Source organism: Phocoena phocoena, chromosome 2 (assembly GCF_963924675.1).
Source record: "Phocoena phocoena chromosome 2, mPhoPho1.1, whole genome shotgun sequence".
Lineage (NCBI taxonomy): Eukaryota > Metazoa > Chordata > Mammalia > Artiodactyla > Phocoenidae > Phocoena > Phocoena phocoena.
The window spans coordinates 66,583,619-66,609,826 of NC_089220.1; the positions used below are offsets into that span (position 1 = coordinate 66,583,619).

The 26,208-nt window shown below is 37.6% G+C and overlaps 1 protein-coding gene across 1 annotated transcript in view; it reads right to left on the reverse strand.

Annotated features, from left to right (window-relative positions):
- Nucleotides 1–21,610, reverse strand: part of NUBPL (NUBP iron-sulfur cluster assembly factor, mitochondrial) — a 259,985-nt gene extending 238,375 nt beyond the window's left edge. The window contains exons 1-3 of the mRNA XM_065872487.1: nt 21,503–21,610; nt 20,782–20,929; nt 17,275–17,309 (exon numbers count right to left, since the gene is read on the reverse strand). Of these exons, the coding sequence (XP_065728559.1) occupies nt 17,275–17,309; nt 20,782–20,929; nt 21,503–21,610 (291 nt within the window). The remainder of the gene's footprint in view (nt 1–17,274; nt 17,310–20,781; nt 20,930–21,502) is intronic.
- Nucleotides 21,611–26,208: the final 4,598 nt, after the last annotated feature.

The following is a 26,208-nucleotide window of genomic DNA, read 5'->3' on the forward strand; positions in this document are numbered from 1 at the left end:
CCTAAATTTTCTGGCACACAATAATAGTATTTCAAGTATAAGTTTTTTGGTTTTGTTGTATATGTTTTAACTGAAATAAAATGTCGATACACAGAATGTAAACTCCCTCACTTCAAAGCTTCTCTAAGCATAACTCTCCCAAGGCAAAAATGTCTCCCTGGTAATTTTATAAACATTTTAGAAAGCCCAGTAACTCATTCAAACCTTTAGAGAATTCCACCAAAGTGTAATCTGTTTTCAATCACCTAGCACACATTACTGAGTACATAATGATAGGCCAAGCAATAGTGGCAGATGGTTTAAGACATAGTCCCTGACCTTGTGGAAGCTATGGTCATTCTAATGGCAGGAGATAAACATATGAACTAATGAGGAAGAAGTGACATTATTTGAAGCCACTAAGAAGGCTTCAGAGAGGAAGTGATTGCCAACATGAGACCTGAAGAATGAAAGGAACTGGGCAAAGAAAGCAAGGAAGACAGTTAATGCAAAGGAGCAGCTGAAGCAAAGCCAACTGCAGAGTGGAAATTTAGGTAGACCCAACCTTTAAGAAATAAATTAAGCAATTTGGACATAGACCTGTATGCATTAAGAACTATCCTACAATCAATGTAAGGAATCATTATTTAATTCAAGGTGGGAAAGATTATATAGACCAATTAAGAGGTTTCCTCTAAGTGAAAGGTAATAAAATTCTTACCTAAGTTCACGATAATGGAGAAAAGGAGACATTTCTCAAATTTAAAAAGGCCAGCACTTAGTAACTGATATATAAAAGTGAGTGGGTTTGGAGAAATGAAAGAAAAGGATAATATCAAGGTTTTTAAGTAGGACACCAACAGATCTGGTGTGATGTTTTTAAAACACGGCCACATATTTACTAATATCCCTCCCATTATGAAGTGAGGTCTATGTCTCCTCCCCCTTGAATCTGGGAAGGCACGTGAGTCCTTCAATCCAGAACCCAGCCTGACTACCAAGGCTAGGTCACAAAAGGCCATACAGCTTCCTCCTTATTCAATGGGACATTAACTCTCGAAGCCCTGAGCCACCATGTAAGAAGTCCAACTGCACTGAGGTGAGGAACGCTGTGAAGAAGCCCTTGCAATATGGAGAGGCCATGTAAAGGCACTCCAATTAACAATCCCAGCTAAGCTCAGCCTTCAAATCATCCCAGTCCAAGTACCAAGCATGTGAGTGAGAAGCCCCAGATAATTCCAGTTCTTAGCCATTTCTGTCTTTCCTGGTGAAGCCCCAAACATCATAGAACAAAGACAAGCCATCCCGGCTGTGCTCTGTCCAGAATCTTGTCCCACAGAATCTGTGAGCAAAATAAAATCGTTGTTGCTTTATATGACTAAGTTTAGGGTAGTTTGCTACACATCAATAGATAACTGAAATGGGTAATGGTAACATATAAGTGAATTATCAAAGAATACAGGAACAGGAGGTTTAGAAGAGGAAGAAAATTATGTGGTTCCATTTTGATGATTTAAATCTGACATATCTGTAGAACACCAAATGGAGATGTTGAGCAAACTACTGAAAATAAGGGTCTGGATCTTTAAAAAGAGATAGATGAAGAAGCAGTATATGAAGACAAAGGGAAGACATGTAAGTATGAGGGAAAAAATTTTTAAATATAGGAATGGAGCAATATGCAAAGTTAGAGAGGAAACTGAAAGGGTCAGAGAAAGAGAGAAGAATCAAGAGAATGATGTAAAAGCCAGACAAAGATTCTCTAAGATGTCAGCCCCTGTGGTCAGCAGTATCAAATGTGGGAGGAAATCAAGTAGAATCAAGCAATTTGGACAGAGAATATATATTTGGTGGATAGTTGGTAACTACAAGAGGAAATTCAACAGCATGGTAATAAGAAGTCAAATTACAGAAGTCTAGAAATAAATGAGAATTGGGTAAACTGACACAGCCAGTGTAGACTACCCTCTCAAATATGGCTGTAATGGGAAAGTCAGAGGGGGCAGAAGCTTGAGGGGACCCAGGGGCTAAAGAAGATCTGCTGATTCATTCATTCACCTAACAAAGACACATTTATATTTCTCAGTGTGTATGAGTAAGATGAGTAGACCTCTAGACCAAGGGGAAGGAATTAGTAATGATAAACTGAAGATAACCAAAAGGAATGAATGAGTCAAATCCTAGGATCAAGAGTTCAGGTAGAAGTTTCAGGTCTGAAATCTCTTTCTCTGATGCAGGAGGGGAAGGAGGTCATGATGACCATAGAAATATACACTTGATAGAGGGAGAAAATAGTAAATAAGTTACCAATGAAAAGTCCATTTTTCACCTTGAATAGGAGGCAAGACCATGTGCTGGGAGTGAAGAAACTGGAATGTGGTAGACAGCTTGAAAATGGGAAAGATTTGGACGAGCATCTGTGGTAAATGAGAAAAGAAGCAGACTGGAGACAAGTCAAAGCATACAGAGATCCTGCCTCCAACTGAAATGACAGTCTCCCAAACAAGCACTCAGGCTGTAAATTAACTAAGATGAGGACAGGGGCAGGGCTTTTTCAGCTCTGTATCCCCATGTCAAGCAAAGCACCTAGGAGATGACAGGCCCTCAACAAATGTTTGATGAATGAATGAATGAACAAACCTATATATGAAGGAATAAAAGTACTTCATTGGAAATCTATTCATTCTTTTCATTGATTACAAACTGATAATCCCCCACGAATGTATGTATGAATATGTGTAGCTATTACAATTATCAAATATTTGCAAGAAAAGTCATTATACGTAAATTTATTTATAACTGTTATAAATAAATCCATTTCTTATCCTAAAAGAAATTCTTAGTTTTAATAAAGACTTTTGCTCTAGTTACAAATGTATCTTCTGAGTCTCTCTCCTCAGTAAATGTCAAAATTTGTGAATTCAAATTCACTTATAAAACACACTTCTTACCAAGAATTACTTTTGAACTGAAGAACAAAAAGGAGCAAAAATAACGATTTTGCAATTGTTCCTTCTGGATCTCTCGCCCTAGTTTCCCCTCTAGCTTTAAAATAGCTATACTTTAAACACTAATGGTGTACCCTTCCTCCAAAATGGCTAACCATAATAACAAAATATTTTTTCATAAGAAATGTATAATACTACCAAGCTATGATAAAAACATTAAGAACAGGTTGCTTTAATATAGAGTTATTCCTCTACAACACTGACATTAAAGAAATATGAGCCCAATCTTACAAACTTAAGCTAAATAGTATTCATCAGGATTTCCCATCAATTGTGAGAAACAGTTTCATCCATATTTAACCCAAATTCACATCGTAACTAATATTCCAGATTATAATAATGTGTCCAGGCTGGCATTTGGAGTACTAGAACAGCTTAATAAGAGGAGCTCTTATTGGCACTTACTATGTGCCAGACACTGTGCTAAGTGCTTTATATGCACTATCTCCTTTAATACTCACAGCCTTAAGAGGTAGGTACAGGCAAAAGTTATATGGTTTGCAAAAGGCAGAGCCAGAATCAAGCCCAGGTCTGTTTGATATCAAAAAGCTAGAATGTTAACTGCTATACACATAACTATTAATGAAGAAAATCACAGTGTTTTTTTTTTTTTTCGGGGGGGGGTTGTTTGTTTGTTTAATCACAGTGTTTTAAGTGGCAGTACATAACATGTTCTGTTCCCAAGATCATTGAACTTTTCAAAAACCAAAACCTAAATCTTGAACTAAAACTTCCCAGTTTTTCCTAACACAATCACAGAACTTCAAAGGCTTAAGATAATCTTAATTATGTTTAAAGAGCCATTCATAATAATTTGTGAAAAAGAGCAGTACATCTGCAAAGAATAAGTATAAAGACATTACGTGATCATGGGGAAAAAATAAATATTTTGAGATAAACATCAATGGAAAAAACTAACCAAAGAAACACAAACTCTTTAAAGATAATACTACTTTCTTTTCCATCTTTCAGTCCAATTAAAATTCTACTTAATGATGCATTCTAGCAAAGGAGAATAAGTAAAAACTTAAAATAAGTTTTTGTTAAAATAGTCAAGTAAGTAAAATGCCTATCCACTTTTATTTTGAGATATTACTTGCAAAAAGATTTTATTTAGCTACAATACTAAAAGTGACTTAGAACTTACTACGTATCAGCCATTGTGCTAAGCACTTCACATTATCCCACTTAGATTTTAATTTCACTTGCTCAGGGGAAAAAAAGACATAATTTAGCATTGAACAAACGATAGATAGCTTATCCAACACTTAGAATCTACCACATATATGAAATATATAAGTATATATATTCACAACCACTCTTCACTTAACACGTTCCACTCTCATTACCAGCATTTACCAAGAGCCTACTATATACCATCACTGGACTAGGCACTGAGGATAAAAAAAGGGAACAAGACTAACAGCATTGGCCCTAAAAGGTTCACAGACTAGCACAGGAGTTAAAAAAGTAAACAAACCTCTAAAATAATGTGGGAAGTACTAGTCCTTTCCTCAAAGCATCATAGCAGAGAAAATGGAGAGCAAGAATCACCTCATAGTAGATCCATAAAAAGGGTCTGAATAAGACAGTGGCATTAAGGAATTAAATAAGACGACATATTCTAGAAAGCTTTGAGTGCTAGAAGCAGCAGTAACAGGTGACTGATTTGGAGGTGGGAGGGAACAACATGACCCTCATAGGACAAAGACAGTTATAGGAAAGAAGAGATTGGTTCTACACATGCTGAGTTTGAATGTTTGTAAAGCATTCAAGTGTACATCTACAGTAGATGAGAGAGCCAGGTCTGGCACCCAGGAGAGATATCCAGGCTGCTGATGCATTTGGAATCCAGAGCACATGGGTAGTAACTGGGGCAGTGGGAAAAGATGAGATTACTGGATAGAGTTTAAAATAAGAAAAGGGCCAAGTAGAATCATGGAGCACACTATCTTTTAAGAAACAGGAAAAGAACAGTGTGCAGGCCACCAAGCCACAAGAAGCCCTCGCATCCCACAGCACTCCTCAAAAACCAAAGCTAGGGCTTCCCTGGTGGCGCAGTGGTTGAGAGTCCGCCTGCCGATGCAGGGGACACGGGTTCGTGCCCCGGTCTGGGAGGATCCCACATGCCGCGGAGCGGCTGGGCCCGTGAGCCATGGCCGCTGAGCCTGCGCGTCCGGAGCCTGTCCTCCGCAACGGGAGAGGCCACAACAGTGAGAGGCCCGCGTAACGCATAAAAAAAAAAAAAAAAAAAAAAAAAAAACCAAAGCTAAACAAAACAAAACTTTGCACTCACATACTATTAAACCCATCTATGCACGCAAATCATCCATGTAGCAAACATTTGTTGTCTATTTCCTAAGTCATAAATCACTGTGCTAGCTGCTAAGGATAGCCAAGAATGAAGACGACACAGTTCTGAATCATAAGAATCTAGACAACATAGGAGTGGTATAACAAGTAGGTTAAGAGCACAGGATCTAGGCTGCATTCAAACCTGGTTCTGCCATTTACTTCCTGGGTGAGCTTGGGCAAAATACTTAGCCTCCAGGTGCTTCTGCTTCTTATCTAAGACAGGGATCATAATAGTATCTATTCCTATATGGTTGCTATGAAGAATAAAAGAATTAAGAACCATGTCATGAGGAACAGTGCTTGACATATTATAAATGTTCAATAAATGTTAGTTTTATTATTTGTTATTATAAAAACGGCCAGAATGGCTACATGGGTACATAATAATAGTAACAATAAATAGTGCTATTGGATTTCACAAGATGGAAAAAAGACCCTCACTTGGAGGGAATTCAGGGGAGCACTTCACTAAGCTGCCTCTCAGGGTAAGGCTAGCTCATACAGTGCCTCTGTGTGAATTAGAAAGCAGTCTGTGGGTGCACATGAAGAGGAGGGTAGCCCGGATTTCTGTCATCACTCAATTCCCTTGACAAGTACTCTTGGGCAGGATATAACCAGCATAGCCATACATGGCAGCCTGGAGGATAGGACGTGTAAAGCTGAAGAAGTAGTAGAGAACGCTCCAGTAGAAACACAGAAGAAAGGCCGTGAGCTATCAAGAACATAATATATCCAAGCCCAAACTGGCAACAGCAAGTAACCCTGACTTGCTAGAGCACAGGGACCATTTAGAAGAGCTGAAGATAAACCCAGAAAGGTGGATGGGAGCCAGATCATAGAGGATCTTGAATCCCAGCAAAGGCATTCAGCAGTGACTCTGAGTGGGGAGAAAATGAGGTTCCAGTGGTGCTTAAGTAAGAGTAATCTGGCATTATGTACTGAATGGATTTGAGCTTGGGCAGGTAAGAGGTCACTGCAGTGGTCTGCTGGTCTGTGAGTCCCTCAAAGGGGCTTATTCATTTCTATGTCTTATTCATTTCTAAATCCTCCAAAGTAGCAAAGTGCTTGGGAAGGAGCAGGCACTCAATAACTGTCTGAGGTATAATTCAATGAATGAGCCAAAAAGAAGTAATGTGACCCTTAATTAGAGTGGGAACAGCGAAAATAGAAAGATACATATTGGAAAAATATTGCAGAGACTAAAAAAGTTTATTTGCTGGCTGATGAAATGTGACAAGGATTAGGGCAGAATCAATAAGACTGTAAAACTGATAAATACTAAGTGCACTGCATTACAGGGTTCTGTGAGAGGCAAATACAATTATGTTCACGAACATGCTCTATGAAAAAAGACTGCTTTTCTCTGGAATAAAAGTTAGTCACCTTAGACAGAAACACTATTACATTTGACCTTGAACACAGCTCATCACTTTAAGACATTTATCTTCCCCTTGTCTTTACTAGATTATAAAAACTTTAAGAGTACACAGTGTGTCTACTCTGTTATAAAGCACAATAAAACCTTATTAAGTATTACTTTAATTTACACTTACCCACAGGAGAAACTATTATTAAACCTAATTCAGCTATAAACTACCAAAATACACAAACACAGACATACACAGAGATATATACACATATAATTATATACACACACACAAAACACTGTTTTGTGAATGTAGTCTTAGTAGGCATGTTTACTTTTCTTTATACCCAGGGTGTCTGGCAATGAGTGTTACAGGCACTCAATAAATGTCTGTTGAACTAAAATGAACAGAAATAAATTGACTTAGGAATCTCACAGAACTTATCAGTAGTTTCTGGTGACCTTTACCTTTCCCTCTCCAGCTTCAGCGTGCTTCTCACTGTTTATTAAATTTATACTGTAGAAAAATGAGATCCATAATAAAGGTGGTTAAGAAGACAGAAAAAAGAAAAACTAAAATATATGACTGTCAATATGTATGACCAGTGGGTATGCCAGTAAATGTTTAACAATGGCCCAAGGTGAGGAGGGGAGTCTAATTTTCAGTATTTTCCGATTTCTATGGTTTAAATACTCCCACCATGGCCTATTTCAAGTTAACAACATAATATCAACTGGTTTGCAAAATTCTTGGAAATTTAACAATCAGCTCTCAGAACAAGCGTGAGCCAGCTCCAACATACCATGGGATATAATATTTAGATGCATGGCACACATGACATAATTCCAAATTCTTCTCTGCAATGCTACCTTCTACATCCTCAAAGGAAAGTACAAAGGGCAAGGAAAAGGCAAGGAAAACCCACACCCTACTCCTATAAGGCCTTTACCTCCATCTACAAAGTAGTCTTCTTTTCAACTGGCGTATGATCCAGCACAGAAATTCCTTTAGCCTAGGCCAGTGACACCCAAACTTTTCTGATCATGCACCCCAATCAGTAAAAAATGTTTAGGTATACAACCTCAATATACGTTAAGATATCTGTTGGTATTTATTATTAGAGCTACTATACTAATTTAGTATAAATTAATGAGTATATACAAAAACATAAATTTTAAAAGATAAAAATTAATAAAAAGAAAAATTTCCACGTGTGCTCACTCCCTCTTGCGAGAGCACCAGAATCACAACTAACTGCTAAACAATCATCGACAGGAAGACACTGGAACTCACCAAAAAAGATACCCCATATCCAAAGACAAGGGAGCAGCCACAATGAGATGGTAGGAGGGGTGCAATCACAGTAAAATCAAATCCCATAACTGCTGGGTGGGTGACTCACGGACTAGAGAACACATACTACAGAAGTCCACCCACTAGAGTGAAGGTTCTGAGCCCCACGTATGGCTTCCCAAGCTGGGGGTCTGGCAATGGGAGGCGGAATTCCTAGAGAATCAGACTTGGAAGGCTAGGGGGATTTGATTGCAGGACTTCAACAGGACTGGGGGAAACAGAGACTCCACTCTTGGAGGGCACGCCCAAAGCAGTGTGCACATCGGGACCCAGGGGAAGGAGCAGTGACCCCACAGGAGACAGAACCAGACCTAGCTGCTAGTGTTGGAGGGTCTCCTGCAGAGGTGGGGGGAGGCTGTGGCTCACCTCAGAGACAAGGACACTGGCAGCAGAAGTTCTGGGAAGTAGCCCTTGAGTGGGCCCTCCTGGAGTCCACCATTAGCCCCACAAAAGAGCCAGGTAGGCTCCAGTGCTGGGTCGCCTCAGGCCAAACAACCAACAGGGAGTGAACCCAGCTCCACCCAACAGCACACAAGGGGATTAAAGTTTTACTGAGCTCTGCCAACCAGATCGACACCCAGCTCTACCCACCACCAGTCCCTCCCATCAGGAAGCTTGCTTCTTAGATAGCCTCATCCACCAGAGGGCAGACAGCAGAAGCAAGAAGAACTACAATTCCGCAGCCTGTGGAATGAAAACCACATTCACAGAAAGATAAACAAAATGAAAAGGCAGAGGACTATGTACCAGATGAAAAAACAAGATAAAACCCCAGAAAAACAACTAAATGAAGTGGAGATAGGCAACCTTCCAGAAAAAGAATTCAGAACAATGATAGTGAAGATGATAGAGGACCTCAGAAAAAGAATGGAGGCAAAGATCAAGAAGATGCAAGAAATGTTTAACAAAGACCCAGAAGAATTAAAGAACAAACAGAGATAAGCACTACAATAATTGAAATGAAAAACACACTAGAAAGAATCAATAGCAGAATAACTGGGGCAAAAGAACGAGTAAGTGACCGGGAAGACAGAATGGTGGAATTTACTGTCGTGGAACAAAATAAAGAAAAAATAATGAAAAGAAATGAAGACAGCCTAAGAGACCTCTGAGACAACATTAAAGGCAATAACATTCGCAATATAGGGGTCCCAGAAGGAAGAGAGAGAGAGAAAGGACCTGAGAAAATATTTGAAGAGATTATACTCGAAAAATTCCCTAACACGGGAAATAGCCACCCAAGTCCAGGAAGTGCAGAGAGTCCCAGGCAGAATAAACCGAAGGAGAAACATGCCGAAACACATAGTAATCAAATTGACAAAAATTAAAGACAAAGAAAAATTATTGAAAGCAACAAGGGAAAAATGACAACATACAAGGGAACTCCCATAAGGTTAACAGCAAATTTCTCAGCAGAAACTCTACAAGCCAGAAGGGAGTGGTAGGACATATTTAAAGTGATGTAAGGGAAAAACCTACAACAAGAATTACTCTACCCAGCAAGGATCTCATTCAGATTTTGCTGGGTAGAGTAAAATTTCTTGATGCAGAAATCAAAAGCTTTACAGACAAGCAAAAGCTAAGAGAATTCAGCACCACCAAACCAGCTCTACAACACATGCTAAAGGAACCTCTCCAAGTGGGAAACACAAGAGAAGAAAAGGACCTATAAAAACAAACCCATAACAATTAAGAAAATGGTAATAGAAACATACATATCAATAACCTTAAACGTGAATGGATTAAATGCTCCAACCAAAAGACACAGGCCTCACTGAATGGATAAAAAGACAAGACCCATGTATATAGTGTCTACAAGAGACCCACTTCAGACCTAGGGACACATACAGACTGAAAGTGAGGGGATGGAAAAAAGATATTCCATGAAAATGCAAATCAAAGCTGGAGTAGCAATACTCATATCAGATAAAATAGACTTTAAAATAAAATGTTACAAGAGACAAGGAAGGACACTACATAATGATCAAGGGATCAATCCAAGAAGAAGATATAACAAATAAAAATACATATGCACCCAACATAGGAGCACCTCAATACATAAGGAAACTGCTAACAGCTATAAAAGAGGAAATTGACAGTAACACAATAATAGTGAGGGACTTTAACTCCTCACTTGCACCAATGGACAGATCACCCAGACAGAAAATTAATAAGGAAACACAAGCTTTAAATGACATAACAGACCAGATAGAGTTAATTGATATTTATAGGACATTCCATGCAAAAACAGATTACACTCTCTTCTCAAGTGCACACGGAACATTCTCCAGGATAGATCACATCTTGGGTCACAAATCAAGCCTCGGTAAATTTTAAAAAATTGAAATCATATCAAGCACCTTTCCAACCACAATGCTATGAGATTAGAAATAAATTACAGGCAGAAAATACGTAAAAACCACAATCACATGGAGGCTAAACAATACATTCCTAAATAACCAAGAGATCACTATAGATATCAAAGAGGAAATCAAAAAATACCTAGAGACAAATGACAATGAAAACACGATGATCCAAAACCTATGGGATGCAGCAAAACCAGTTCTACGAGGGAAGTTTATAGCAATACAATCCTACCTCAAGAAACAATAAAAATCTCAAATAAACAATCAAACCTTACACCTAAACAAACTAGACAAAGAAAAATAAACAAAACCCGAGTTAGTAGAAGGAAAGAAATCATAAAGATCAGAGCAGAAATAAATGAAATAGAAACAAAGAAAACTATAGCAAAGATCAATTAAACTAAAACCTGCTTCTTTGAGAAGATAAAATTGATAAACCTTTAGCCAGACTCATCAAGAAAAAGAGGGAGAGGACTCAAATCAATAAAATTAGAAATGAAAAGGAGAAGTTACAACGGACACCCCAGATATACAAAGGATCCTAAGACACTACTAAAAGCAACTCTATGCCAATAAAATGGACAACCTGGAAGAAACGGAACCAGGAAGAAACAGAAAATATAAACAGACCAATCACAAGCACTGAAATTGAAATTATGATTAAAAATCTTCCAACAAACAAAAGTCCAGGACCAGGTGGCTTCACAGGTGAATTCTACCAAACATTTAGAGAAGAACTAACACCAATCCTCTTCAAACTCTTCCAAAAAATTGCAGAGGAAGGAACACTCCCAAACTCATTCTATGAGGCCACCATCACCCTGACACCAAAACAAGACAGAGATACTACAAAAAGAGAAAATTACGGACCAACATCACTGATGAATAGAGATGCAAAAATCCTCAACAAAATACTAGCAAACAGAATCCAACAACACATTAAAAGGATCATACACCATGATCAAGCAGGATTTATGCTGGGATGTAAGGATTCTTCAATATATGCAAATCAATCAATGTGATACACCATATTAACAAATCGAAGAATAAAAACCACATGATCATCTCAGTAGATGCAGAAAAAGCTTTTGACAAAATTCAACACCCATCTATGATAAAAACTCTCCAGAAAGTGGGCAGAGAGGGAACCTACTACAACATAATAAAGGCCATAAATGAAAAATCCACAGCAAACATCATTCTCAATGGTGAAAAACTGAAAGCATTTCCTCTAAGATCAGAAACAAGACAAGGATGTCCACTCGTGCCACTATTACTCAACATAGTTTTGGAAGTCCTAGCCACAGCAATCAGAGAAGAAAAAGAAATAAAAGGAATACAAATTGGAAAAGAAGAAATAAAACTGTCACTGTTTGCAGCTGACATGATACTATACATAGAGAATCCTAAAGATGCTACCAGAAAACTACTAGAGCTAATCAGTGAATTTAGTAAAGTTGCAGGATACAAAATTAATGCACAGAAATCTCTTGCATTGCTATACACTAACAACAAAAGATCAGAAGGAGAAATTAAGGAAATAATCCCATTCACCATTGCAACAAAAAGAATAAAATACCTAGGAATAAACCTACCTAAGGAGGTAAAAGAACTGTACTCAGAAAACTGTAAGACACTGATGAAAGAAATCAAAGATGACACAAACAGATGGACAGATATACCATGTTCTTGGATTGGAAGAATCAACATTGTGAAAATGACTATACTACCCAAAGCAATCTACAGATTCAATGCAATCCCTATCAAATTACCAATGGCATTTTTTACAGAACTAGAACAAAATATCTTAAAATTTGTATGGAGACACAAAAGACCCCAAATAGCCAAAGCAGTCGTGAGGGAAAAAAATGGAGTTGGAGGCATCAGACTCCCTGACTTCAGACTAAACTACAAAGCTACAGTAATTAAGACAATATGGCACAAAAAAACAGAAATATAGATCAATGGAACAGGATAGAAAGCCCAGAGATAAACACACGCACATATGGTCAACTAATCTATAACAAAGGAGGCAAAGATATACAATGGAGAAAAGACAGTCTCTTCAATAAGTGGTGCTGGGAAAACTGGACAGCTACATGTAAAAGAATGAAATTAGAACACTCCCTAACACCATACACAGAAATAAACTCAAAATGGATTAAAACCTACATGTAAGACCGGACACTATAAAACTCTTAGAGGAAAACATGGAAGAACACTCTTTCACAGAAATCACAGCAATATCTTTTTTGATCCAACTCCTAGAGTCACGGAAGTAAAAACAAAACTAAATAAATGGGACCTAATGAAACTTGAAAGCTTTTGCACAGCAAAGGAAAGCATAAACAAGGTGAAAAGACAACCCTCAGAATGGGAGAAAATATTTGCAAATGAATCAACGGACAAAGGATTAATCTCCAAAATATATAAACAGCTCATGCAGCTCAATATTAAAAAAACAAACAACCCAATCCAAAAATGGGCAGAAGACCTAAATAGACATTTCTCCAAAGAAGACATACCGATGGCCAAGAAGCACATGAAAAGCTGCTCAACATCACTAATTATTAGAGAAATGCAAATCAAAACTACAGTAAGGTATCACCTCATACCAGTTAGAATGGGCATCATCAGAAAATCTACAAACAGTAAATGCTGGAGAGGGTGTGGAGAAAAGGGAACCCTCTTGCACTGTTGGTGGGAATGTAAATTGATACAGCCACTATGGAGAAGTGTATCGAGTTCCTTAAAAAACTAAAAATAGAATTACCATATGAGCCAGCAATCCCACTACTGGGCATATACCCAGAGAGAAAACCATAATTCAAAAGGCACATGCACCCCAGTGTTCATTGCAGCACTATGTACAATAGCCAGGACATGGAAGCAACCTAAATGCCCATCGACAGACAGATGGATAAAGAAGATGTGGTACATATATAATAGAACATTATTCAGCTATTAAATGGAAAGAAATTGGGTCATTTGTAGAGACGTGGATGCATCTAGAGACTGTCAAACAGAGTGAAGTTAAGTCACAAAGAGAAAAACAAATATCGTATATTAACACATATGTGTGGAACCTAGAAAAATGGTACAGATGAACCGGTTTGAAGGTAGAAATAGAGACACAGATGTAGAGAACAAACGTATGGACACCAAAGGGGGAAAGTGGCAGGGGGTGGGAGTGGTGGTGGGATGAATGGGGAGATTGGGATTGACATGTATACACTAATATGTATAAAATGGATAACTAATAAGAACCTGCTGTATAAAAACAAATAAATAAAACAAAATTTAAAAATTAAAAAAAAAAGAAAAGATAAATTTCCCTTCTACATTCCAATGGCCTATCTTGCATACCCCTTGGGGTTTACATAACCCAGTTTAGAGATCATAAGGCCAACATTAAAAGTAAAATGAATAACTTCCTAGACCTGTTTCCCCTAGACCAACAAATTAATCTTATTAGATCTTCCCACTCCAATGCTGAAAAGGGGCAAGCACCAACCCAAGGAAAATAGGAGAAAAGGGTTAGCAAGGTCTTTGGCAAAGTTGGCCTAAGCACATGGAAGCAACCTAACTGTCCATCAACCGATGAATGGATAAAGAAGATGTGGCACATATATACAATGGAATATTACTCAGCCATAAAAAGAAACGAAATTGAGTTATTTGTAGTGAGGTGGATGGACCTAGAGTCTGTCATACAGAGTGAAGTAAGTCAGAAAGAGAAAGACAAATACCGTATGCTAACACATATATATGGAATTTTTTTTTTAAAAACTGGTTCTGATGAACCTAGGAGCAGGACAGGAATAAAGACACAGATGTAGAGAGTGGACTTGAGGACAGGGTGGGGGCGGGGGGTTGGGGGGGAGGCGAAGCTGGGATGAAGTGAGAGTGTAGCACTGACATATATACACTACCAAATGTACAATAGATAGCTAGTGCGAGATCAACTCGGTCCTTTGTGACCACCTAGAGGGGTGGTATAGGGAGGGTTAGGAGGGAGGCTCAAGAAGGAGGGGATATGCGGATATATGTATACATGTAGCTGATTCACTTTGTTATACAGCAGAAACTAACACGACATTGTAAAACAATTATACTCCAATAAAAATGTAAAAAAACAAAAGTTGGCCTAAGGGTAAGCAGGTCAGTGACCCCTCTTACAATATAAGCTCCATGCAATTAAGACTCCATGGGAATGAATCACTAGATCAGCTCCAAAGACACCATCCTAACTGGAGGTTTTCAGCCCATAAAGCAACATACCCTAGTACCATGTCCCAATAAATGTCCTTGGACATAAGCCATCTATATATATCAGCTCAGGCAATGAGAAGGGCTTGGAGGAACCTTGAGTTTTCCCTAAAGACCAAACATGTCCTCGAAATAAGTGTAATATTAACAACATCTTAAGTTGGGCAATACAGATTATAAGACTGCCAGATACATATAAATCATATATTTATATATGATTTATCTTCTTTTCTATACACAGGCAGTCCTCTGGCAGATCACAGTTTAAGCCAAACATGCTGCTCCCAAATAAAAACACTATTAATCAAGTATACATGCTGTATAAAAGTGATCTTTCCTAAGTATATATAGATTAAGAGGACAAGACAGTAGCCAATTGTAAAACACTGTATGATGTCAGATTATCTTTGAGTTCCATAGCATGCTGCTCAAATTTCCTGGCTATCTTCTTTTTAATTTCTAAACTAACTTTGCTACAAAATATCAAGAAATGAAAAAAAAAAAACCTTCATCTGGATAACAGAATACTTAAGCCCTTTCTAAAGTAGATTTTACAAACATATTTAAAAACACTTAAGGACACTAAAATGCTTTCTGAAAAGCTGGCCCAGGGAAAAACATTGCTTTTCCTTCCTTGTTGCTTATTTCCCTGTCATACATCTAAAGCATTAAATATGAAGCTGACCATCCCTGCTCCCTGAAAGGGAAAAAAAAAGAAAAAAGAAAAAAAAAATCTGAGCTACCATCTCATCAAAACTAGCAACATCTAACATGAAGGAATCAACCCCTTTTTAACTATTCTTTTCATCCTTTGATTGCTTCTTATATAATTACTTCACATTGTCTTAAGAATCAAAGCTTTGGCTGAAATGATAACCAAATTAAAAGATCCCCACACCTATGAATTTATTTACCTTCTCATCCATTGAATTTTCCTTGTTTCCTCCCTTCTTTAAGGAAGATGGGGTCCCTTCTCCAAGATAACTAAGTACTCTAATAAAAACTATTTTTTAAAAAGTATTACTGGCGGGACTTCCCTTGCCGTCCAGTGGTTAGGACTCTGAGTTTCCACTCCAGGGGTCAATGGTTCGATCCCTGGTTGGGGAACTAAGATCCCGCATGCTGCAGGGCGCAGCCAAGAAAAAAATATATTACTGGCTTTTATTTCAATAAGGTTGCCTAATCATACATGAATATCTCTCTTCCAAATTCCCATTGAAACAAGAGGAAAAAATAGCTTAAAACTAAATTAAAAATATAATCACAGTAGAAAACAAAACAGGATGCCATCAGCAATTTAGAGTTTTAAAAAACAATACATCCATGGTTCTGAAACTTTAGCATGCATCAAAATCATCTAGAGGGCTGATTAAAACAAGACTGTAGGACTCCACCTTCAGGGTTTCTGATTCAGTAGGTCTGGGGCTCAAGATTTTGTATGTTTAACAAGTTCCCAGGTGATGCTGATTCTGCTGGTCTGAGGACCACATTATAAGAACCACCATGCTAAGTAAATAGAGATCATTAAAAGAAACATTTTTTATTAATTCTAATTAGCATCCTCAGAGAGACTCAAACAAATGGTGCAACCTTTTTTTTTTTTTTAAGTGGATAGCAATTGGAAAATAAAACAGTTCTGGAAAACTGGAAAAAATATCATTTCCAAATTAAAAATAAAAATTGGAAGGGCTAAATAACAACTACAACCCAATATAGCAGTATGGAAAATGGTCTAAGACATCTTCCAAAACACAGAGCAAAAGACAAGGAGATGGAAAACATGAGAGAAAAATTAACAAGCATGAAGGGTCAATATCTACCTAATAGGTTTCTGGAGAAAGAACAAACACATCACAAAAAGTAATCAATGAAGAAATTCTCCCTGAGCTGAAAAAGACTCAAGCCTTGTACTGCTTGGCCAATTTCCAAACAGGTAAAAAAAATGTAAAGCCAACAACCAGACACATAATCTAAACTTAAAAGACATAAAGAAAACTCTTAAAAGCTTTAAAAGGAAAAACACAGGTTATTACAAAGCAATATAAATCAGACTAGCATCAGACATCTCATTAGCATGCTAGAAGAAAATGGAATATTGTTTTCAAGGTTCAGAGAGGAAATTATTGTAAACCTGGAATTCTACATCTAGTCAAACTATGATATATTAAGGCAAAATAAAGACATCTTCAGAAATTTAAGAACTAAGAAAATTGACTTCCTGTATCAGTTTCCCATTCCTACTGTAAGAAATTATCACAGAAGTTCAAAATAGGTTTCAATGAGCTAGAATTAAGGTGCTGAGAGGATTACATACCTTTTGGAGGCTCTAAGGAAAAAGCCATTTCCTTGGCTTCTAGAGGCTGCCTGAATTCCTTGACTAGTGGTCCCCTTCCATGTTCATCATCATTATTAAATATAACCAGTACTTATGGCAGATTTTTGAGTTCCTTAAAGACATGCAAATGACTAGAGCTACACTATATGCCCAACAGAGTAAACGAAAAACATCAGTATGCTCTTAATCATTGCCTTAAGAAACATTTTAATAAATTAGTATTTCTATTAATAAACACCTACCGAATCATTCGCTGATAAAGCAAGTGCAAGGTTCACTGTAAGAAACAAAAAAGTAATTAAATTTAGTAACTTTCCTTCTACTAAAATTCATTGTCTTTTAATATGTTCAATGTAACAACCAAGGCAAATAAAGTTTTAATATATCTCCATTATAAAAAACAAGGACATGGAGAGAATACAGAAAGTAAAAAACACAAAAAAGAAGTAACATTTCAACATAAACAGTAGATGTCTGCCCCCAAATTATCATTTTAATTAATCCATTTATTATCTGTTACAATTGTATTTAAATAATCCAAGTTATTTTTAAATGATGTTAATGGTATATATCATTCAATTATTTTCAAAAATATATTTTGAGGAAAAATTACCTACTTTTTAATAAATAAAAATGGATGTGATCCTATTGCTTTTTAAAAATAAATGCTGGTAATGCAGGAATTCCAAATATCTAACTCACAAATACCCACGTAAATGAAAGGTTGGACCAGAGAGCAGAGGGAAGAAAGGAAGGTAAAAGGCAAGGCAGTGAAACATTTTCCCAAAAGTGCCTATTGTTAGTGAATCTCAAAGACATAAAGGGGGAAAGCAGTAGTCTCCAAAACCACCTTTAGCCCAGAAATAAGGATATGCTACATCTGAGATGAAAAAGAGGTTCAAAAGTAACACATTCCCAAAACTGATAAATAAATAGACCCTCATACTGTGGATCACAATTCCTTACAGAACAGTGTTATAAATGATGCCGATATTGTTTCCTTTAAAGTATTTAAGAGCATAAACTTTCAAGGATGACCTGGTTCAAACCCCAGTTTCACCACTCTCTGTTTTATAATCTTGAGTAGAATATTTTACCCCAAGCCTGTTTCTTTCTCTATAAAATGAGGTCCTATTTCATAACTGTTGTGAGAATTAAATCAAATACTGTATGTATTATAGTATTATGTCTAAGGCATGGCACTTGACAAATTAATTTTTATAAATTATAAAATAATTCTGAATTTCAGGTTAAACATAATCCAACTTTTAGGCAGAAACTTTTAGAGAGTAATTCATTTTAATGTGAGGGTCTTTCTGCATTTACACAATAAAATCACAGAGCATGCCTGTATTAATCAAATGTCATCATTTTAATCCAAAATATCTCCAGCATACATATTCAAATAGGAAGTATTCTGAGATAGTTTGGAACAGGAATAAATACATATAATGGAAAGAAATAGAATACCAACAGAGTTACATAGAAATAATCTATTTCTAAGGCTTATGTATGCAGATAGAGCTGTTATGAAACAATATAGGCCAATTATTTGGGACAAGTGGTATGATGCTAACAAAGAAAAAAACGCAAGGAAGGGACACTTACTGAAGCACTTATGTGTCAAACACTGTACATTTTCTCATATATTTTCCTGTCTAACTGCTGTCACATTCCATGGTAACAGACGATCTTACAACCAAAAACAATAAACAATTTGTTTTACACAAGTGCTAGCCTACAGACCCAACAAATTATATTGCACAAAACCCAAAGAACTTATAGCTATTATCACGAAAACACTTTCCATCTTTAACCAGTCCAAGCAAACACAGAGCTTGCAAAAGGATTCACACCACTGAATACAGAATGTACTCTGAATTTTCAAAACACAAGTAGAGGTGGATTCTAGAACCAAAAACTAAGAGCTTCCAAATTTTAAAAACAAAATACCAAATAGGTGTATTGTAGATCCTTAAGAAAGAAAGCCAAAATGTGTAGGATATAGCATAAATTCATTAAGAACAATCACTAGCTAATTATTTTTAATAATAACATAGTATCTATCAAATAGTATATCAGGGGTCTATCATAACTACAATACTTAGTAAATCTTAATTTCTTCAAAACATCTGAAAAACTCTTCCACAATTACATTCAGGTCAAAATGGGAAAAAACTGAGCTAATAACACTATACAGTTGGATTTGTAGCTGGTTGTACAACTATAAAACGGCTGCATCTAGGAATTACCAAATATGGCTTTGAGTCAAGACACAAGATCTCTAGTGAAAGTCACAGAACTCTGTACCTGGCCCTTTTTATTTGAAAATGTCATTGGTTTCAATGGAACTAAGGAATTTTAAGGTACATATATGCCCCAACTTTAGGTTACTATCTGAGAAAAAGAAAAAAATTTAGAGATCTTAGGGGGGCGGGGCAAGATGGAGTAGGTAATTAAGAGGTCCAAACTACTAAGTATAAAATAAATAAGCTACAAGGAAATATTGTACAACACAGGGAATATATCCAATATTTTATAATAACTATAAATGGGCTATAACCTTTAAAAATTGTACACTATGTTGTACACCTGAAACTTATATAATATTGTACATCAGCTACACTTCAATTTAAAAAAAATGCAGAAATTTGAGTCAAAAGCTAAAAAAAAAAATACATACATAAACGATCTTTAACAGTGCAGAACTGTGCCAAAATTAACAAAATGAAATAAGGATGGTTACTTTTTTTAAATCAACTGCAAAAAAGATAGGTTGGATAAGACCTGAATTAAGCCATTCCTATTAAAATGATTGAAAATTTTAAATGAGGCAACAATAAGGCTTGAGAGCTTTATGACTCCAAATTAATAATACAAGTTGCCTCTGTTGAGTTGAATTGGGAGGAGGGGAGTTACCTTTTTATATTATTACCCTGAAAATTTTTGTTAGAAATAAAAAGTTTCTTTTGAAGACATCTGGGAATACCTGGTCATTAGTCTTGGATGGTAACTCTTCTATTTCTGGGGGCACTTCTTTTATGGGTTCTGAAAGCAGCATTTCAGTCACAATGAAATCTATAATCAATTTTTAAAAGCCACCAAAAAACAAATTCTCTGCTCCAGTATATTAATATAAAAGATAAAAAGCTTAAAAGATATTTTAAATAATTAAAACATTTTCAAATATTAGATCTATGTTGACTTTATAAATGCTGAAAATTATATTATGGTTAAATGAAAATAAGCCACAGTAATGTAAACAATCTCATTGCAACTACTTAGCTATGTGTACACTGAAAAAGACTAGAAAAGAACGTCAAAGAACAGAAATAAATTTAGTGTTAAACTTACTAAATGTTTAATAATAATAATAACAGCAACCAAATATAGAGTACTTACTATGTATGAGACAGTGGGCTAAGTAGTCAGCTTGTTTAATTAATTTGCATAACCATCCTATGAAAAAGATTATAATCATTGCCATTTTACAGTTAAGTAAACTGAAGATGTAATGGGCAACCTGACCACCTTTTCCTCAGTTAAGGAGTCAAAGACCTGGCTACATATCTAGTTTTGTCTAACTCCAAAATCTAAGCTCCCAATCACTACCAACTCCTCATCCTAAGGAAGCAGCTGTTAGGAACTTCACAAATACTTTTTTAAGAACAAAACTATAATTTTAATATCGTGCACTTGCCAGTTGGCATAAAGTCCTAATCAAGATGATAATTAATATCCTATAATACCTGCTGTAGTAGACTTTCCAACTCCACCCTTTCCAGAAGCCACAACTATAACTTGTTTAACACCGTCTATTGGTTTCTGCTTTGGAAGTCCTCGAGACATGATTTGTGTTCTTCTTTGTTTTAGGGTCTCACTCTCAGCACCAGAGAACTTAAGAAGAAGAAAAAAAAAAGTTTTAAAACAAGCCATCTCCATTATCACGCTGTAAAAGCAAAAACAATTCAGTATTTGCAATTAACAGGGCTTTCTTTTCTACTCTAATTCTGCTCATCTCCACTATTTAGGCCTTTAGTGTTATTTACCTATTGCTATTGATCACAATTGCACAGACACATTGTTTAAACTGAAATTTATTTGCCAAGATACGCAGACGTTAAAAATGGAAAGTAAGCTGCCTCTTTCCGGAGTTAAATCCTCCACGTGTTTTCCTTCTCTTTAACCTATTTTCTAAATAAACCAACACTAAGAAAACAAGTGCAAGTCACACATCCATGTTCTAACCATCTATTTTACGCCCCTCTAAGCCTCGGCCTGGTCCCACTGGGGGCCCGCCTGGAAAGTGAGGACGTCCAGAACTGGGGTCTCACTGAGCCGCCAAGTGGGCGGGTGCCCACGAGGCAGTGAAGTTTGTCCTCGGCAAGAGGCAATTGCAGAGCACCCGCAGCCCTGGCGCCCCAGCGTCTCGGACCCGCCCGCCTCCACCTGCTCTGCAGCACCACGGACCTGGCGCCCCCAAACCAACACTCGGCCTCCCCCAAGCTGGACACAGGCCCCGCCGCAGCCCCGAAGCGACGCGCCCCCAAAAAGCAGCAAACGCAGCCAAGTCCCCATGACGCAGAATGCTGCGTTGAGCCCAACCCGGAAACCGTCGCGGCAAGCGCTGGGTGATGACGTCACATGGCAACGCTCGGCTTCCTCTCCTTAACGACTAGCCTCCTTTGAGTTTCTTCAACACAGGAATACAACTTGTTGTCGTGATCTCGTCTGTAGCCAGGTACAAACATTTTACAGCGTTTTACCAAATGTTTGCGAAGCATTTTCACGTACCTCCTCTAATCTGGCCCTCACAGGAGTTCGGGAGTAGGTAGGTAGGAGACTTTTACTAGGATCCTCTTTTCATAGGTAAGAAAACTGAGACTTAGAAAGTTTAGAAAACTGACCCAACTGAGAAGTAGGAAATGGTGGAAGTTAAAAATGACCCCAGGCGTTCTCACAGCGCAGAATATAGTCACTTAAACACTGCCACTGTTAAGGATTTTATCTTTTTTTTTTCCCCCTGAGTGATCTACAGTAATAGTCGGCTTTGTGTTGACATTTACTGCTGTGTTGCTGATAATTCTCTGAGAGAGAAGTCGGGGTGCTTTGCTAGGGTCGAAAAAGTTTAATTAAATCAGAAAGCGGATCTAATGAAGCAAATTTCACTCAAGAAGCAACTTAAAGTGAGACAAAGCTTGAGGAAGGAGATGGAATTCATCCAGGTAAAAGGAAGGACATATCCCTACATTCAAAGAAGGTGAAAGTGAAGGAAATCGCTTTAGGAGAGAAAGCTGGAAAGCTGATACAGGAGCCCAGACCCAGCAAAAGAATCATTTAGGGTGTAGAGTGGTTTACCTTCGCATATTCTCCACAATATTTTCTAAGGTTGATTTTCATTTCTTTTATGTGCTTATCTGTAGAGAGTTTCTTGTGTAATCATTCAGTTTATTTTGCTCTAATCTGATCTTTAATTTCCTTAGTTTTAATACAGGCATAACATATCAACCTCAAAGAATTATTGTAAGAATTAAATGAAATATTACCAGCAATATACATTCAATTTAGTAAGCAGTGAAAAGAATTTTCAGTTCCTTGCTTTTTCTCCCCCAATCTCACAACTGTGTCACTGCATTCAGCATTCTTCTTCTTACATTAGGTTTAACACCATTATTTATTGTTTTATATCACTTTCTTATTTTATTACTTTGTGATGTGTTTTCACAGTTAATTTTATCAATTTTTCAATTTGCATCTGCTCAATTTTTATAAATTATAAGCCAAAAAAAAAGGGCTAAGGGGAAATAGCTGTCAGAATAATCCGTTTACTAAACAAGAAATATTGAATATCTCTTTCTCTCCAGGTAGCTTTTCGAGTTCTTCCAGAATTCTACCAAAGATTCATTCATTTAACAAATATTTATTGAGCAACTATTATGCACCAAGCACTACCCTAATCTTAGGGTTTTCAATACTAAACCTGACATAATCTTTCCACTCAATGACTTTACAATCCAGTGCAAGAGACAGAATAAGTTTACAAACAATTACAGTATGGTGTGATAAGTATAGGAGAAAATCACTGAGTGATACAAAAGTATAAAGGAGGGGCACTGAATTCAATCAGAGAAGGCTTCTGAATAGGGTAACATCTAAGCTTAATCCTGCGTGTGGGTAATGTGTAGGAGTCAGCAGGGAGAATGGCTACAGGGTTGTTGTGCAGAAGTAAGGAATGAATTGTTAAGAACTGCAAATAATCTGTGTGGCTTAAGGATAGACTGTGAGGTGCAAGACTGAAAGAGATGAGGATAGAGATTGGTAGGGTGATAGCTACCCAGATCATGAAAGGCTTTATACATCATGCAAAGGAATTTGGACTTTATCCTGAGGGAACCATAGAAGGGTTTTAAGCAGGAAAGCAGCACGATCAGATCTGTGTTTTAGAAATACCACTATGATTGACAGGCAGAAAAAGGATAGGAGGAGTCAGATCAGAGGCAGGGAGACAGGAGGTTACTGCAGTAATCCGAAAGAGATGTTGAAAGCTTGACTTAACATCTCTAAATTTCACTTTGCTTATCTATAAAATAGATAATACCTATTTGTAGAGTTGTTATGCGGTTGAATTTAAAATAATGCACATAGAATGCCTATCACATAGTACACATACTCAATAAATATTAGCTGTTGTGTTGCTTATTGGGTTGTACAGAGTTTATAATATAGGCAACTAGATGAGCAGTACTGACACTCTGAGAGAGAGCATAAGGGGAAGAACAAGTGAGACCAATGTCTGTAGAATGAATGAATGGTTAATTTGATTTATCCTTCAGCAGATTAGGGTATCAAGAGAGTAGTAGAGCTGTCCATTGTTTCTTCTCCAACAACCACTGCCCCCCCACCCCCCCCCCCACACACACACATGGTCCCTTCTCAAGAGTATTCTCCCTTAGTTCCTAAGAACCGCTAAGTCATTTGACCCCATCCCCATGGTCACTGATTGGATTAAAGATTGACATACCACCAAAATTGGACCAATCATATTCTTTCTCCAGAGAATTTAAAGCAAAAGAGATGCTACTCAATCTTAGTTTGCCTTTGAACTGATAAGGCTAAAGTGACCATTTTCTACTTTGTACACAGAGAAGTAGAAAAAGCCAATGCCAAGAAAGAAAAATAAAGCAGACCATAAGAGATCATGTGCCCAGAAAAGGAAGGGATAACAGCTGTACTGATCCATAACAGCTTTCCAGTTCCTGCTTCTAGTCGACAGTGAAGTTCAGTTATACTTCCTATCCTTAGGTCCATGAGATATACTTACATCCAACCAACAAATTCTCTTTCTACCTTGGCCTAATTTGGGTGGGTTTCTGTGTACTTGTAACCATGGTGAGATATATTTTGTAACATTTGTAGAGGATTTTCCCCTTATAATTCCTTGTACCTCATATAGCCCTTCCCCATTCGGACATGACAAGCACAGTGGTGACAAACACAATGACAAAAGCCAATAGCTGAGGGTAACAAAGTGGAAGTATGGCAGGAAGATGAATTCCTGGTTATATAGTGAAGCTGCTATGCCAGTCCTGGCCTGTGCCTCCAGACCTCTTGTTGTGTGAGATAATTAATTGTTTAAACCATTGTTGGTTAGGATTTCTTTCATTTGAAGTGAGAATAATCTGTGCCTATTACAGCTCCTAAGAAAGAACCCCATACACTTTTACTGCCTCTCCCCCAAGATTCAGCCCCAGTGAGGAAGGGGAACAAGAAAGCCCCAAATCAGTTTGGGGGATGTAAGAACAACAAAATCAATGCCCCCATTCCCAGATAGAACTCAGTGTAGTGGCAGGACCACAGAATGAAAATGGTTGAGTGTTGTGTTTAGGCAGACAGCCTGAGACAGCTTCATAGGGTTTGCCCCCTACAAAGAGCCACAGGACTGGCTGAGAGAAAGCTGATTCTTAAAGAGAGCTTAATGTCAAGAAAATGGTCAAGACTTGGCAACAATCTTCATGGTTAAGCGTGTGGCATCACAATGGATGCTGGTATGGATAGATAACGACCTTGAGGATTAAATTCACATCACCATGTGGACATCTGGACACTACATAGACACAACCCTGGTATCTATGGTGGAATCTGTACTTATCAATATTAAGTTTCTACCACCCTGAGAGAATTTTACAAATACTGATCAAAACAAAGAGGATTGTTTTGTATGTCTCCTATGTGTGGGGTAATATACTGTTTTCTAGAAAGGAAGTATTTGTATCTGCTAGATTACCCTCCCTAAAATACCTATATATCCATATATATATACATATATGTATGTATATATTTATATTCTCAGGTGACCAAGGACTCATTGAAAGTTCAGATATCCACAAATGAGGAGCCTGCCTTATTCCCTGTCCATAAGCCTCAGGACTGCCTCAGTGTTTCATTCCTTTGTTCAACTCATTAAGGAAGAATAAGGTATCGTGGACAGTTTCCAGTCTCTGTTGAATATTCTAAATAAAGCTCGAAAACTAGTGCTAGTTCCTTCAGTTTAAGGTGACTGTCCCCAACTGAACCTCTCATCCTGTTCAAAGGGCTCCCTGAAAAGAAAACCCCACCCCATCTATGGACTTGTCTAAATGACAACCCCATTCATTGACCCTACTTTGCCCCATGGTGTGATTTGTTTCCAAATCTCTCTATTCATGACTAAGCATGAAACTGGCTTTATCTTCATCTAATACAAATTTCACATTAAAATATAGAGTTATTCTGCTTAGGAGAATAGCTTCCCAATGAGCCAGTCTCTCTGTAGGAAACCTGGTCTAGAAAGTTTGTGGGTTTTCCCATATTGAAGGCTTTGCTGGCCTTTCAGTACCTCAGCTCACATAAAGTAGTCCTGTCAAAGAAGCTCTTTGGGCTTCCCTGGTGGTGCAGTGGTTGAGAGTCCACCTGCCGATACAGTGGACACGGGTTCATGCCCCGGTCCGGGAAGTTCCCACATGCCGCGGAGCGGCTGGGCCCGTGAGCCATGGCCGCTGAGCCTGCACGTCCGGAGCCTGTGCTCTGCAACGGGAGAGGCCACAAGAGTGAGAGGCCCGTGTACCGCAAAAAAAAAAAAAAAAAAAAAAAGAAGCTCCTCATTCTTATTTTTTTTAATTACACAAAGCAAATGTATG